Consider the following 17,785-nt stretch of genomic DNA (forward strand, 5'->3'; position numbering starts at 1 on the left):
AACAACTCGAAAAAGACTACATCACCCTGGTGCAAAAGGATCTCTCTCCCCCGGATGCGGGTGGTTGCTAGACATATGGCGCATAAGGCTCGTCCGAAGGGCAGGTGTCCGCCCGGACGAGCCACGCATGCCAGGAGGACACACCATAAATTCACCAACCCGCTGCATTCAAGGAAGGGAGTTAAGGGTGTTGACAGAGGCGTCCTGTCGACATTCATGGCGCGTCTTGAGAAGCGAAACATGGCGCTTCATAACTGCAATCTCTCGGACATTCTCCCGCATTTCCCGTCTGCACCTGTTCTGATCTTGCAGGAGGTGACGGAGGTTCAGCACTTCGGCTCTCATTCTGGCCCTGAGAGCGAATGTAAGTGTTTAGCAGCTGCAGAGTGGGGCAATTGGCAGGCTCACAAGCAAGCCAGTTGCGATTCTGAGAATTTGGCAGTGCTTACTTACCCGCATCTCTCGTTGGCTCTTGTTCTGGTTTCGAAGGAAGTGGTGGAGGTTCAGAGTCTCGGCTCTCATTCAAGCTTTGAGAGCGAAGGTCAAGGCTCTGCAGCCACAGCTTTGGGCAATTGGGAGGCTAGGATTCGGTCTAGCAGTAAACCTGTGCCAACAGTGGTGTTGCGTTGGGGAATTGATCGCCCTGTTCAGAGGACCAGAATGCAGCGCAATCGTGGAAGGGGTAACAGTGGAAGGGGAGGCTACAGTGGAAGGGGAGGCTACAGTGGAAGAGCCCCCTCGACTTCTTCCTCAATTGAAGAAACCTCTGAGTGCAGAAGGCCGAGGGGAAGGCCCCTGGGGAGAGGCAGAATAGGGGAACCTCCAGCGCGAATGGACTGTGGGCATACGGAACACCCAATGGTGAGATACCGCCTTCCCTGCACCTTAGCCAATTCTACTTTCTTCGTGACTGTCTCTGTGGAGCACTGCAGCAATCCTTGGGAAGATGAGGAAGGCAATCCCCGTGCCAACCCTTCGCGTGTTCCTGGGATTGTTCCTACGGTGGAAATGGAATTCCCTGCTGTTGAGATGATGCGGCCCATACATGACCCGGGAGCAGGCGCGAGAGAACCTGTTTGTGACTATGGCGCTGGCCCAAGTGACCGTGGAACGCGCAACCCTGGTAAGGCCATCCTCCAGCCTCCCTGCTGCAAGGCGGAAGATGAACCGCAGACTACTGATGAAGATTAACATGCCCAGCTCGCGCTCCAGGTTTTACAGCAAGAATTTTTCTCTGTCAGCTCCCTACGCGGTCATATATGAATCTGTTACTCTGTCTCTATGTAATTGTGTCGGTTTTCTGTTATCTCTGTTCTGTGTCGATGTTCTTCAAGTGCTTTTGTTCATGTGTCAGCTACATGAGTGTTGCTCTAAGTTTTTGTCCATGTGTCCTATGTACTCCTGGCATGAATACTCCGGTGTCTACTGTCTGTCCTAGGACAAATCTTACAGGGCCGCGGCCCCGTTGTAATTTTGATGATGTAACTTTGCTCTTGCTGTAATATAATAGTTTAGCCTTACTTAGAAAAAAAAAAACAATGCTAGTTAGAATGCGATGTTAGATAGATTTATATATCATTCCAACCTAAAAATGTTAAACGATAATATTAATCTCAATATTAAACCCTAATATTATTAAACGCGTTATTAAAAATCCTAATTTATACCTAATATTATAAACCCAATATTATAAAACCTATTATTAAGCCTAATATTATAAATCCAATAATAAATCTCATTATTAAACCTAATAGTATAGATCTTGATATTGAACCCAACTTTTATAATGTCACAATGTGACGTTCAATAATTTTCAATGTAATGTGACTTTGCAATAATGATTCTCACAGTATTTATCACATTGCAATAATGTTTGTCATCATGCAATGTTGGATAAATTTTTGTTCCATTCTGACATCACGATATTTTTTTTTGTAAGTCAAAATTCTATTCATCTGGAAAAAGATATATACATCTAGAGTAACAAAAAACAAGTGGTCTCACCCCAACCAGGGTTTTGACCATTGTTTGCAGCATGTGACAATAATATAAGATAGAGACTAAGGACATTGTCTATAAACGAGAAGGCCACAGACACAAAAATACAAACAACACCTAAAAAACACTTGAGCGTATGCTAGTCATCTGACATGATTGATGTTGGGTTATCTACAGTTGTTCATGGAGAAGGCAAAGGGAGAAGTTGCACTGGACATGCTCTTTGAAGTGCACCATCCATGTTTCCAGCTTTTCCACTTTTTCTAAAAGATGGTTTTGGCCATGTGGGACCACCACCATGCGCTCTATAACCTAGCGCTAAAACAGTGCATCCTATCCAGGGTGCCCACTAGTGGAAAATGCACCTCCTTTCAGATCCTTTCAACTGACTCTAATCAAGCCAACAAAATTTAAATTACCTCGCGATAATTCTCCATACAACAATGTTGAATTACCCACGGGCTGGGAGATGAACGTATGTCAAACTGCCTACTGACCTTACCATGATGTCGCACACCACCATGTCTCTGAGGTTACTGAGACCACCCTCCACGATGATTCACTTGCAACCAGTATGGCCACCACATGCTCCAACACCAATTTTTTGGGAGCAACTTATGTCTTTCCACCTCGGCGGGTCCCAACTGCCACCATTCCCAGCTCCATAGATTGAATAGGCATGTCCTAGTCTACGTGCCCCACTGAGTCTACCTTGGCAAGGAGGGAGCAACACCCACGCTAATGGGAAGACTGCATACTAAACAGACCACGAACACCACTACTTGTACCCAGCTCAAGAGTTATGGAGCCACTGACAACCTTCAGGGCTCATCCCACTATATATCACCAAGACCGCCTCACCTAGAACTGAAACGTCATCTACAGACTACCTCCTTGAAGGAACAACCTCTCCTGCTCTGAATAATTAACGATCCCTCTTCCTCCCCAAAAATAAATAATTTCCTATGCACAATCCTCATTTAAAAATGACAAAGGTGAAGGAATAGAAATGCTTCCTACACAGAGAGGAAAAGTAGGCAACTCCACCGGGGTACTGTCTAGGCTCACTAATAATGGAACAATTCTTGTGTTTTGACTTGAGTCCGTCAGGCTACCCTTTAGGCCTGTTGGTAGCGAAGCAACACTAGATATGAAAAATTATACTCTGAAAATCTCAAGCTTGCGAGCTAAACTACCCTTCCTAATTCAAAACAGTATGACATGGCTGAATCTTATGTTGTGTTCACCCAACTAGGTACCAAGGGGACCATGTCTTACCATGGGTAAGTGGGTAAGCCAAACTAATCTACACAATGAATCAATACTCCATAAAGGAGCAAGGCCCTGCACTAAAAATGAACCAAGACAGAGAAGTTGGTATTCAACCAGTGTGTCGTCAAGTGTTGTAGAGGCTACATGACCCTCCAAAATTTTGGTTGTACTCAAATTTTGGAGCCTACTGTGGATCCTGGGATTGACCATTCCTTAGTCACTTATTGGTAATTTTATGATCTCAAGCTCCCTTCTTCGATCTAAAGAGTTGTTCACGCTTTTATCTTTATATAGAATGTGTCATCTTTAGGCATCAAGATTGTCACCTGTCATGCAAAGGAATTTTGTCTTGCTTCAAGGGGAACGCTTTGTGAGAATGGGTCATCCTAACCACATATACATGTTTCACACTCATTTCAAACATTATTAGGTAAGTTTCTCCTTTATCCTCTCAAAATCTATCATAGGAGCCACACTTGTCATAAGATGCCACAAAGAATGTTGCATTAACCAAAGTAATGTTATGGATGGTCCATGTTGTATCATTAAGGGTTCAAGTGTGTGATCATAGTCAAGTTCTATCACTATTCACATTAGTTGCACTGATCCAAAAATTAGCCAAATTCCAGAGTTCCCCCTAGAAACCTATCCTCATCCATCTTTCCTGCAATGCGTGCTTCACATCTGCAACCCTCAAGATTTTCCTTTGCGTACTGGAACTACGCAATGCGTAGAAAGCTTTGATTCTGTGATTGCCCAAGATTAATATTTATTTGATAAAAAATGAAAAAAAAATCTTAGGATTTCTATTTATGAGTATGTTATGGACTGCCAACTTTCTTGAATGCATGTGAACATACCTTTTAATCTTTTATGAATCAAATACAAGTATGATCCAACTTTTACTTGAAACAAATATGTTATTCATCTAATAAATAAATATTAATAAATATTTTAGTTGGTGAAATGGATCACTAGTTTGTATTAAGTTTACTTTAGGTTCAGTTACATTTTACGCTCAAATTTTTTTATAGTGAGGGGTGGAGCATTGAAGTCATAGGAAGAATTAAACTATCTGGAAGATAGTTCTATTACCTAGAATTAATTTTCTATTCAAAATTGGAGTTTAGTTAAGCTTAGCCTAGTTGTTCATATAAAGTGTGTGTACACTTCAAAATAAAGTGAAATTAACTTAAAAAAATATGAAAGAGTCCTGAAGCCCACACACATAATTTCCACCATTTATTTCCAAGCGTTTGAATGAGACATATGCATCATGGGTAGGTTTTGTGTACTTGTAATGGGAGTTAACATAAATAGGGTTACTAGAAAACTATTGTGTTAATCTTGGATTCAATTTTTATTTTTATTTTTTTTTATTTTTTTTATATATCTCCACCACTTTGAACAATGCATAAAATCCATGATATGATCCCACCTTATAGATTATTTATCATATTACTTGAATATGGGGGCCATTACTAGCTCTTGGACATCATGGATGGTTCTTGCATCAATGGATGCAAATAAGAACCTCAACTCTATGAATTAATTCTTAGACTTAGGCACCATGGATGATTTCCATAATCAATACATATGAGCTACATAGGATATGATTCACCTCAAACTAGGATATGGTAACCATAAACTAATTAGTTATGAAGAAAGAAAAACTCCCAACAGCTAATGAAGGCAAGTAAGAAGAGAAAGAGGTTTATACATTGAATGAAGCTTCTTAGGTTCAAGTACCATGAATAGAGGGAGGTGGGAGATAAAGATAGAGATAGGAACAAAGAAAGAGATGACATGACAGAAAGGAGGAGATAGGGAGGTTGAGCAGAAGTTTGAGGGGATGCGAGAGGGATATGGATTTATGAAGAAGCACATAGAGAGAGAAAGCTTGAGAGAGAGAGAGGGTAAATGTCAAGGAAGAGATGGAGAGAGAAAAAGAAACAAATGAGAGTACAAGGGAAGAGAGACATGAGAGAGAGAGAGAGAGTGAGGGAGAGGTAAGAGAGAGAGGGAGAAGGGAAGAGAAAGAGAGAGAGTGGAAGAGGGATGGAGGGACAAGGAGATAGATAGTCATGGAGATAGACTGTGTATATTTTGGGGTTGAGATAGAGAGAGAAATTAGACATGGAGAGAGGGAGAGATGTGGAGCTAGATAGACATGAAGAGAGAGAAAGATAGAGGTGTGTTTGGGGGGATGAGATAGAGAGGTAAAGAATGGGAGATAGAGGGAGATATATATGGATGGAATGGGAATGAGAGGGGAGAAGAGAGAGATAGAGAGAGGCAGGGATAGGAAGAGAGAGAGATGTATTGAGATGGGGGAGAGGGGGATGGGGAGAGAGAGGGAGAGGGAGAGGTAGGGGGAGAGAGAAAGAGAGAGGGATGGAGATAGGAACAAGATGAAGGAGGGAGAGAGAGGGATTAAGAAAGAGAGACACACAGACATACATATATTAGTATTATATAATATTGAACATTACTAACCATAAAGGAAGATAAAAGGATTTTACAAAAGGAAAAAGAAGATGGAATTAGAATGCCACATGAATATTTTGGGTTTTCACTACAATAGATGCATTGATATTAGTGTAGATGTTGGTTCCTAATCCTATTTTATTAATTGCACTCGCTACATTTTTTTAGTGTAATCGATTTCCTAATCTTATATTATTACTTGCACTTGAAACATTGATTCTCAGTGCAGATGTTGATTTGAAATTCTATTTGATTGCTTGCACTAGATGCACTAATTTTAGTGTAGATTTTGATTTTTTATCCTATTTTATTTCTCGCATTCAGTGAATTGATTTTAGTGTAGATGTTGTTTTGAAATCGTATTTGATTTCTTGGAATATATGCATTGATTCCAGTCTAGATGTTGATTTCTAATTTGATGTAACTGGATGCATGGTGTACACTAATTTCAAAGGAAGAATAGTATTGTGTATTGATTTTAGTGTAAACAAAAAAAAGATATTGACGATATGCATTGATATTTGTGTTGCAGTAATTCGACCGTAAATAATACTTGAATTTTCATCTAAAATAAAAATTTCACTTACATGAAATGTTTTCTTCTTGAAACTATACACTATTTATAACTATCTACATTCTTATTACTCCCATTTTTCATCATTAAACATGTTTTGTCACATTACATTCAAATGAGGCAATAGAAAACAACTACCATTGCAACCTAGTTGCATTTTAAGACTCCATAAATCAACATGACTTTCTTTGGAGAAAGCTACTATTAACATTTGAGAGAAAGCGAGAGATTTTATGAACTTTAAGACAACAGCTCGAGTAAAATATTTGAGTGGTCTATGATTTCCACCACCATTTTCATATGATCGATTTGAAAAGATGGAAAGACTAATAGGTGTGATAATAAGAACAATAGAAGAAAGTAATTTGATATTGATCACAATGAATACTATTTGTAATTTTCTACACAATTACACTCATATGCCATGGCATTCAACTCTCTTACATTGTCACTATGCATTCAAAATATTTAATTCTATGTTTTTCATCATTGAAGTTATTGACAATCTCTATCATCTCAACAAAGTAAGCTACTTGCGAAAATTTAAACTAAAATGGCCACATTAATTTTGCACATATTCAACATATTTAAAATCATTAGAATAATTAGATATCCAATAATTTTTTTTTGGCTACAAATGACTGAAATCATCCTAGATCTAGCTTAACCCCAGATCAATCAACACCGAGGGTGATCAAATCTCTCAAGGTGTGAACCTTGCCTCAAGTTTTTCACTTCGATATATTCGATCTCTCTCGATGATTGATAAAATCTCGAATTAAGATAGATCTACGTTGCTTGCAATATCTTTTATATTCATCAACATTTTAGGAGTTTTTGTTAGTAAGACTCCATGTAGAAAAAAATAGAATGCTTATTTCAAAGTTTGTAGCAAATTGTTTATTATTAAGGAGTTGTTTGAAGCTAAGCTTTAAAATCAATAGTTAAATTATATATTTTATATAAAAAAATATCGCGATTATTTCAATTAATATACTATTTTACTTATTTCCTTTTTCTTAAATATCAATTTTATCTTTGTATTAACTTCTCTAGGTTTTGTTATAGAAACAAACATAAATTTTCATAAGTTACAAAACATTCTTGTAAATAAAATTTATATTTTTGCAAGCTAATTAAATTTTCCAAATATTTATTATAATATAATATGAATTATTTTTTTCTATGTCATTCACAGCCCCTAGAGATTAGTGACAACTACATCCTTACAATAATTGTACCAAGAAGATCTACATGAAAGGACCACTTCAAGTCGGCTCAACGAGATAACCTAGCCCTAGGAGTGGGAAAAGACTTGAAGACACAACCTACCAATAATAGAGGTGTTTTAAAAATGGGTACCTATACCACAAACCACTGGGGATAATATAATATAAGACATAAAATACTAATCACATAAATACAAATTCATTTATTAATATACTTAGTGTTTAAATAAAACGATGATTATTATTATTATTTTCCAATTACCTTCTTTAGAAAGGTTAAAAATGACTTGAAAGGGCACTAAATTTTTATTATATTTTATATAAATAATAAATTCATATAACTTATACATAACCTATTGATTATATATATCTATCTATATCTATATATATATATATATAGAGAGAGAGAGAGAGAGAGAGAGAGAGAGAGAGAGAGAGAGAGAGAGAGATATTTAACATCGTCGGTTGTTGTATTATATTTCAAAAAAAGAGAGGAGAAGGTTGTTCCCCTGAGATACATAATGAGATGCCATGAGGTGCTAGGAGAGAAGGAGTTACAGTAACAAAAATCTCCTTGTTCCTGCCTTTTAGGCTTTGAAAAAAAGACTGAGCAGAAGTAAATCCTAACAAACTAAAGCAATAAAAAACAACATTTGCAAAACATAATTAATCTATATTGATGTGGCTGATATGCCGCGCTGTAGATTCTTCAGGCTTATCATCTTCTCCAGCTTGCTTGATGCTTGAAGAGCTTGTAGGTATTGCATTTCTCTTTTCCATCATATATTTCAGTATTTCAATGGATTCTTCAGCGTGAGCACACCTGTTGGATAGCTGGTTGAACTGCTCATGCAATGAAGAGATTCTGTGCAGAAACAAATTAATATCAGCTTCGTATTTTTCATTGATAAGTCGGTTTTGGTTGTCAATCTTGGCTTCCATGATCTTCTGGTGGTTGTCAATCTTGGCGTCCAAGATCTTCTGGTGGGCTCTTAACTGCTCCAACTCAGCTTGAAGATCGGCACAATGGAGGCAATCCTCGCTCCTCGCCATTGGAGTAGAAGAAGATTGAGATTGAAAGAACTGAATGAACCAGGGAACAGGCATGAGACGCTGCACTTTGTGGTGCGAATGAGAGGTGTTGCTTGAAAGAAGGTTCACTAAAGAAGGAGAGACCAGAGATTCCAGAATCTAAAGAGGAGCTGGATCGAAGGATAGATATGAGGGTCGTGGAGACCACGAGGAGAAGAGAGCGGACCAGGGATTCAAAGTGAAAAAAGGATGAGAGTGAGAGGGGGCGGAGGGAGGGACATATAAAGAAGAGGAAGAGTGTGGGATGTTTGTCACAGGACATGAGGGAAGAACAGAGGAGGGACGAGGAGATCAAGGAGGCGATTCAGCGGAGCTAGGGAGGGATGGCCGATTGGAAGAAGGACAACCGATCGACTGACCAAGAGCGTGAGATTGTATTTTCCAAGGGATTGCCAGATCCCAATACAGATCATAGCCACGAAGAGGATTTGGTGGATCTTTGACCATTCCACCCTGTCAGGGATTTCAGATTTACTACAGTTCTGATTAAGGACATAAAAGATCTTTGTCATGGTAAGTAGTGTAGAGTCTCCACGTCATTGCAAAGTAGACTGCCCATTGGCCTGGCACATGCCCTGTTGGCTTGGTTGTCAGTATGCTTGTTGAGGGAACACAGGATATGGTGGAAGCGCAAATCAGTCATAGTTTGGCCTAAAATTTGGCATCGATTAATGGTCTGTTGAAGGAGAGCATTGGAAGATTCCCTGTTCTGTGCCATTAGACTAATGACAACTGCCGAGTCTCCAAAAATCAGGGTTGTGCCTATACCAAGTTCCCTAAGCTGGATGAGTCCCTGATAAAGGGCCAAAGCTTCTGCCCTATTGTTGGAAATGTGTCCAAGTCCCCATTCATAAGATAGAATGCGATCCCCATTAGCATTAAAAATAACTCCTCCTACTCCTGCAACTCCAGGATTTGACTTTGAAGCCCCATCAAAAAATAGATAATGTTTGTTGCAATTTTTAATCCATATTGCAAACTCTTCTTCCTTTAATCTAATTTTCCAGTTATGAGGAACATTACTATGCCTGTTACTAGCAGTGTTGCCATTCTAATTATTGTTGTTTTTATCCAACAAGTAACCAATGAAATTTCACTCTTCAACACTGAGCTCAGTGATATCTATGTTTCTCTGGTTCTTAACTGATATAGTTTCGAGGGCGAGACTCCTTGCCTTATTGCATAGATTTCTGATGGTCGAGTCCTTGTCCTTGAAAACTTTATGATTTCGAGCCAGCCAAATGTTCCATAACATAGTGTAAGGAAGGGTATCCCAGACCCTTTTAACTATGTTATTCTTCCTTTGCTGCCAAGGATAATTCTTTTTCCATTGATGAAGAATTTCTCCTATAGAATCCTGATTGTTCCACGGAATATGATTGTTATGGGATAAGTTCCTCCAGCAGCTGATAGCAAAGGGACAATCAATAAAGAGATGATGAATGGATTCCTCGGCAGCTTGACAGTTGGGGCAGCGAGAAGGGCCATTGATGCCTCGCTTTTGCAAATTTTCAGCAGTAAGGATTTTCCCCTTAAGAAGAGTCCAAAGGAAAATTTTGATTTTTGGAAGGGCCTCAGATTTCCAAACCGTCTTCCAGTGATTCCAGAGGGGCATGGGATAGTTACTGTTGCAGATGTACTGATGGGCAGCTTGGATGGTATAAATAGATCCAGATGGATCCCAACGAAATCCATCTAAATCATTCTTTTTAATAGGAGCTATACTATGCAGATGAGATTGAAGAGCAGATAAGCTAGCATTGAGGTCATTGGGGATGGCTGGGAAAGACCAACCAGACCAGAGATGGGAATGGGGATCCCACTGGGAGATCTGATCCAGATGATGGATACCTACTCTTTCAAAAAAGGAGAGAATAGGATTGACTCCAACTTGACTGTTTATTGGTTGCTGGCCCATGATTTTATCAGTTCCAATATTAATATTGGCACCTCCCTTGGGAATTTTTGAAGTGTTCTGAGCCATTAGAGGGATTTCTCTTTTACATAAATGCCAAATTTTGGAAGAATCTTTGTTGGGGATATCTTGATCAAGAAGCTGCTGCCTTGGGAAGTTTAAATATTTAATTTCCAACACCCTTTTCCACCAGGCAGGAAGGCCGGTTATAAATCTCCATACAATTTTGCCTCCGAAAGCTAAGTTGAGGAATTTGGGGGATCTGATTCCAAGACCTCCTCGGTCTTGGGACTGTATTACCTACTTCCAATTAACCAAATTGAATTTCTTTTTGTCATTTTTCCCTCCTTGCCAAAGGAATTGGCAGAGGATGACTTCCATTTTATAGTGAAAGGAGGCCGGAGCTTGATGGAGAGAGAATTGATATAGAGGTAGAGAAGAAATACCTGACTTAAGAAGTATGAGGCGACCAGCTGGGTTGAGCCAAATGGAGCCCCACTGCTGCACTTTTCTTTTCATCTTGTCAATTACGGTGTCCCAGACTTCTGCCTTCAAGGGACCTGCACTTACAGGCATGCCCAAATAAGAAAAATGAGTCCAGTCATAATTGCATGAGACTCCAAAGGTGTTGGCAATATTGTGAAGAACCTGTGTTGCTGTATTCCAACCATAAATGCAGCTTTTCAGCTGATTAACCAAACCACCAGAGTACCTCATGTATTTATCTAGGAGAGACTTGAAGCGCCTGGCTATTGTGATGGATGCTCCTCCAATTAATAAAGTGTCATCGACAAATTGTGAGTGATTTATATTCTTAACTCCATTCCCAAATTTTATGCCTGTGATTAGGCCAACCCTCTGATTGAAGTCCAGTGCTTTGCTAAAGGATTCAGCCATCAAAATAAAGAGATAAGGTGAAAGAGGGCAACCTTGTCTTAGACCACGGGAGGATTGGAAAGCTTCTCCCAGTTTGCCATTAACAAGAGGGGAGATCCAGGGCCCAGATATGCAAGCTTTGATGAGGTTTAGGAAGACTGCATCAAATCCCATCTTCTTTAGAACGACCAGGAGGAAGGAGTGTCTTACTCTGTCAAATGCATTGGCCAAATCAAGTTTAAGGATAAACCCTTTCTCATTTCTGGATTGACTCGAGTGGATGGCTTCTTGTACAAGGAGAATGGAGTCAGTTATTTGTCTATTGGCCAAGAACCCCCCTTGATTTTCAGAGATGAGAGAAGGGAGAAAGGGTTTAAGGTGAGAAGCAATGATTTTGGTCAGGATTTTATAGGAAGAGTTGCAGAGTGAGATGGGCCGGAATTGAGCAAAGGAAGAGGGGCGATTTTCTTTGGGGATGAGAGCTAGATGAGTAGCATTGGTGTATCCCCCTATTTTACCCTTTCTTTGGATCCATTTGAGCATTTTAGTCAAGTATTTTTTTATAATTCCCCAGAATGCTCGATAGAAACAGATGGGGAAGCCATCTGGACCTGGGGCTTTATCAGGTTGGAGTGTCCAGATCGATCTTCTAATTTCCTCCTCATCAATCTCCTTATTTAGACTATCATTCATTTCCTTACTTATCCCAGTAGGAAGATGTTGTAGCAGCTCTGTATAGTCCTCTTCTTCTTTTGTTTCAGTTAGGAGATCTCGATAATGTTCTGTGGCAACCTTTCGAATACCATCCTGTGTGTTTTTTCGATTGCCCTCAGCATCTAGGATGGAGCTGACATTATTCCTTATTTTTCAAGCTGTAGTTTGCTTGTGAAAAAATGTTGAGTTCTTGTCTCCCCCTTGCAACCAAAGTTGCCTCGACTTTAGCCTCCATTTTAATTCCTCTTCTCTGTTTTCTCGACACAGCTGTAAATAGAGGTCGCTTTCCTACTTTTTATTCTCCTGAGAGAGGTCGTGCTCCTCTATTGCTCTTTGGATACAATCAAGGTTGTTCTTAATCTCCTTTTTTCCTTCTCGGGTTCTTTATAACTGGTTTTAGCCCATTCTTTTATAGCTTGTTTTGTTTTTCTTAATTTGGTTTCCCAAATGAAACCAGGAGACCCTTCAACGTGCTGGTTCCAAGAATTGTGAACAATCTCTGTGACTGCTGGAATGCAGTTCCAGAGGGAACTATACTTGAAAGGAATGGGTCTGAGAGAGCTATGGGTTTCCAGCGTGAGTGTTATAGGGTAATGATCAGAGGCTGAACACGGCAGGATGCTGGCATATCCAACAGAAAAAGAAGAGAGAAACGAGACATTAATTAAAATTCTGTCAAGCCTTTCCATAATGTTACCTATGCCCAACCTACGATTGTTCCAAGTATACCTTCGATTTTTTGGAGCAATATCCATAAGGTCATGATCTTGCATGATATTTTCTAAATGAGTTCTATAAGGATCAGGGGTGAAACTACCTCCTCTTTTCTCATTAGCATGAAGAATAAGGTTGAAGTTGCCTCCCAAAATGATGTTAGAGTTTTCTTCTGCATCTATGCTGGCTTTAAGATCATGCCAACAACACTCCTTGTCTCTGAAATGATTAGGAACGTAAATGTTGTAGATGACTATAATTTTCTTATCTACTTTATTTTCCAAGACCGTTTTGATCCAATGCTGATTGACAGTTTCAGATTTGTAGTTCCATATGCTTTGGTTCCAGATTGTTGCTATTCCTCCTGAGGCTCCTCTTGAATCACTGATGCTACCTTTGTACTGCCTCTGTTGTTCAATAATTCCACTCATTTCCTGCTGGCCTTGCTTTGTTTCTTGTAACAGAAAAATTCTTGGTTTCTCACAGTGAATAAGATCTCTTAGGGCTGCTACCTTGGAGGGGTGCCCTAGTCCCCTACTATTCCAAGACAAGACTTTCATCATTGGGTATGTGGGGTACGGGGAGGTGCTCGCCCCCCTTGTTCCTTGTTAGCTGCCTCTTTATCATATTGCCCTAGAATATAAGATTCTATGGGGTTCTGAGTTCCCATTGCTATGTCTTTCTGTGCATTCTCATCTCTATGCTGCTTGGCAGTTTTCCTACCCGGACCAGGTTTCTTATATGGTTCACTGGTGGCTCCGTGATCTTTGGAGGAACTCCTGGTAATTCTGTTAAGGGGAGGATCAAGAGAGGGCTGAGAGGAGATGATCAGGGGAAAAGAGGATTCAGTGGTATCAGTTTGGGTTAGAGAAGGGGAGTGGGATCCAGGGGATGGCTTTCAAGGGGGGACAAAATAGAGAAGGGCAGAGGATGGGAGAGGGGAGGAGGGTTAGAAGATGCTAGGGTGGAAGAGGAGGGGCGAGCTGCAATAGAGGCCGAAGGACCTACTTCAGGGGTTTGGATGAAGAGGCTGACTTCTTTTTTTTAACCATTTCCCATTGCTCTTCTTGTGGGCCATTCTCTACATCAATAAGCTTAGTACATCTATTGGCGAAGTGGCCATATTCATGACATACCTTGCATTTGAATGGAATCTGCTCGTAATCCAGCTGCTGAACATGGCTCCAGTCGTCCACTTTGAGCTTGATGGCTTTAGGTAGGCCTTTACCAAGGTCCACTTCAACACAGATCCGCACACAGGCTTGCATGTTTTCTTTTGGTTCGCTGCGATCAATGTATTTGCCGACTGCATTCCCGATGGCATGAACCGATTCATCCCCCCAACAATGGAGAGGGAGATGAGGGAGCCAGACCCAAACCGGAATAACACTGGGGACATCCAGCTCAGGATCAAAATCTGGGGTCCATTTATTGAGATACAGGCCTCTGGAATCCATGAAATAAGGCCCGTTTCTGAATATTAGGTCCTTATCTTCTTTGGATTCAAAGTGAAAGGTAAAGTACCCTTTCCCGCAGAATCTAATGGATATTTTTCCTTGAATTTTGTTGGACCAGTTCCTCTCAACCCATCTTTGAACAGTTTTTGGAGATGGCCAGAGGCCCGTGAATTGACCAATGAGTCCTTTTTCTGCAAGAGAGAGAGCAGCCATGCGAGGAAGGGCTGGAGGCAAGTTAACTTCTTGTAAAACATCCAGCTTCTTGACGAACTTAGAGACTGTTGGACGAGGGCGCTGTGGAGGCAGAGATTTGACTAGATCAGAAAAGGCTTGTTGAGGATCGGCCCCCTCTAGTGGAGCTTCCGGAGGGGCCATGGTAGGAGGCCGAAGGCCAAGGCTACCGCGCAGCAAGAAGACCTAGGGGCAGTAGCGCGTGCAGCAACAACAGCTTTCTTTTATTACAGTTCTTATGAATATGGCATTCCTATTGATTATATATTTATTAATTTATATAACAAAGTTTAAAATATATTTGGGGAGGTAAAATTATCATCAAAGTGATGTGAAATCTTACAAACTAAGACATCCAAGGTTCAATCTCACGATCATTACACAATTTAAGGAGAACGAGACATGTTCTAGGCCCTAGATGTATAGTGACAAAAATGAGAATTGACTTATATCAAATGATTACTAGATTGATTTACTTGCGGATTATTTTGGGTTATAATAAATTAAAAAATTAATAAGTTATATAAATACCTTTCAACTAGATATTCTCAACATAGAGTAAATATTTAAATATTTAAAAAATATATTATTAATTATTTTTATAATAAAATAGTTTTTTAACATATTATTTTTCATATAAATTGTAAGAATGTTTCACTCCATTCCACTTTTCTAATTTCTCTTTTGAAGATTCTTTTTCCCCTCTCTTTTAGCATAGATATTTGATTATTAGTGGTTCTCTTCAAACTGAAAATGAATATTAAACCTAATATTATAAACCTAAAAGACCATACTTTTATATTGCCATAATGAAAAATTAAACAAATTTTAATGTAATCTAACATTACAACAATGTTTGCCACATTGCGACATTGCATAGATATATGTACCATTCTAATGTTACAAAATTAAAGCTTAATATTAAACACAACAATAAACCCAAGATTAAACCCAATATTGTAAACCCTAATATTAAACACAATATTGTAAACCAAAATAATCTACGCAATATTACAAGTGTAATGATAAACCTAATATTATAACATGGTATTATAAAAATTAATATTAAATCTAATATTACAAACCCAATTTTAAACCTAATATTATAAATCATAACATTAAACCCAATATTATAAACCCTAATTTTGTAATGTCATAATGTAACCTTGAATAAATTGCAATGCAATGTAACATTGCAGAAATGCTAGTTAGAGTGCGACATTGGATAGATTTATATATCGTTCTAACCTCAAAATACTAAAGCCTAATATTAATCTCAATATTAAACCCTAATATTATAAAACACAATATTAACAACCCTAATTTAAACCCAATATTATAGAACGTGTTATTAAGCTTAATATTATAAATCCAACAATAAATCTCATTATTAAACCTAATAGAATAGATCTTAATATTGAAACCAAATTTTATAATGTCACAATGTGACGTTCAATAATTTACAATGTAATGTGACTTTACAATAATGATTGTCACATTTTTTATCACATTTCAATAGTGTTTGTCATAATGCAATGCTGGATAGAATTTTGTTCCATTCTGACATCATGATATTTTTTTTTGTAAGTCGAAATTCTATTCATTTGGCAAAAGAGATATACATCCGGAGTAACAAAAAAAAAAGTGGTCTCACCCCAACCAATTTTTTTTACCAATGTTTGCATCATGTGACAAAAATACAAGAAAGAGACTAAGGATATCATCAAAAAACGGAAAGGGCACAAACACCAAAATAGAAACAACACATAGAAAATAGTTGAGTGCATGCTAGTCATCCGACTTGATTGGGTTAGCTAGTGTTTTTTTTGGATGAGGTGAAGGGTGGAAGTTGCACTGGACATGCCCTTTGAGGTCTGCCATCCATGTTTCCAACTTTTCCACTTTTTTTGAAATATGGTTTTGGCCACACCATACCACCGCCACGTGCTCTCTAACCTAGCACTCAAAGTAGTGCATTCTATCCAGGGTGGCCACGAGGGAAACATGCTTCTCCCTTCATATCCTTTTGACCATCTCCGCCTGAACCAAAGTTTTTTGAATTAGCTCGAGACAATTCTCCATAGAATAGTGTTGAAATATGCATGGGCTGGGAGTTGAACATCTTCCAGACCCCTATCTGACCTTACTACCACATCTCACACCACCATGTCACTAAGGTTGCTGAGACTTCCCTCCACGATGGCTCACTTTTTCACTACTGTTGCAGCCAGCACACGCTCCAACACCCATCTTCCAGGAGTGATCGACAGTCTTGCCACTCAGATGCATCCTAGCTGTCACCATTCCCAACCCCATAGATTGAATTGGCATGTCCTATTTCATGTGACCCACTAAGTCTAGATTGGTATGGAGGGATTATTTCCCATGCTGAGGGGAAGACCGCATATTGAACAGACCACCAACACCACTACCTGTACCTGACTCAAGATTTTTGGAGCCACTAACAACCTTTAGTGCCAAGCTCGATGTAAATCACCAAGACCGCTTCACCCAAAGCCCAAACATCACCTAGCAACCACCTCCCTAAAGGATCAACCTCTCTTGCTCTAAATAAGTTGCAATCCCTCTTCCACCCTAAAAATAAATAATTTCCCATGCATAGTTCTCTTTTAAAAATGAAAAAGGTGAAAGAAGAGAAAGGCTTCCTGTGCAAAGAGGAAAAGCAGGCAACTCCATTGGGGTACTTTATAAGCTCACTTACAATGGAAAAATGCTTCTAGGCCTGCTGGCAATGAAGAAAAATCAAAGATGGAAAACTATTCTTGTAAAATCTTAAGCTTGCGAGCTAAACTACCCTTCCCAATTCAAAACACTATGATCTGGCTAGATATTATGTTGTGTTCAACCGAGTAGGTAGCAAGGGGACCATGTCTTCCCATGGGGTAAGTGGGTAAGACAACTTAATCTGCACAATGAACCAATGCTCTATAAAGTACCAAGGCCCTGCACTAAAAATGATCCAAGACAAAGAAGTTGGTATTCAAGCAGTATGTTGCCAAGTGTTTTAGTGGCTGCAACACCCTAAAAAATTTTGGCATGTACTCAAATTTTGGAGCCTACTGTGGATTGTATGATTGATCATTCCTTAGTCACTTATTGGTAAGTTGGTGATGTCAATCTCCCTTCTTCAGTCTTAAGATTCGTTCATGATTTTATCTTTATATAATATGCGTCATCTTTGGGGCATGATGATTATCGCCTGTCA

The 17,785-nt window shown here is 39.2% G+C and overlaps 1 protein-coding gene across 1 annotated transcript; it reads right to left on the reverse strand.

Moving 5' to 3' along the window:
• Nucleotides 1–9,745: 9,745 nt before the first annotated feature.
• Nucleotides 9,746–14,703, reverse strand: LOC149237315 (uncharacterized). The gene is made up of 3 exons (XM_089369230.1): nucleotides 14,396–14,703; nucleotides 11,099–11,654; nucleotides 9,746–10,867 (listed from the first exon to the last, which is right to left on the reverse strand). The coding sequence occupies exons 1-3, from the start codon at nucleotides 14,701–14,703 to the stop codon at nucleotides 9,746–9,748; spliced, it is 1,986 nt and encodes a 661-aa protein (XP_089225356.1).
• Between the last annotated feature and the right edge of the window lie 3,082 nt (nucleotides 14,704–17,785).

The sequence above is a fragment of the Pinus tabuliformis genome, chromosome 8, assembly GCF_031772625.1.
Source record: "Pinus tabuliformis cultivar Carrire ecotype Pingquan chromosome 8, CPIR1, whole genome shotgun sequence".
Classification (NCBI taxonomy): Eukaryota; Viridiplantae; Streptophyta; class Pinopsida; order Pinales; family Pinaceae; genus Pinus; species Pinus tabuliformis.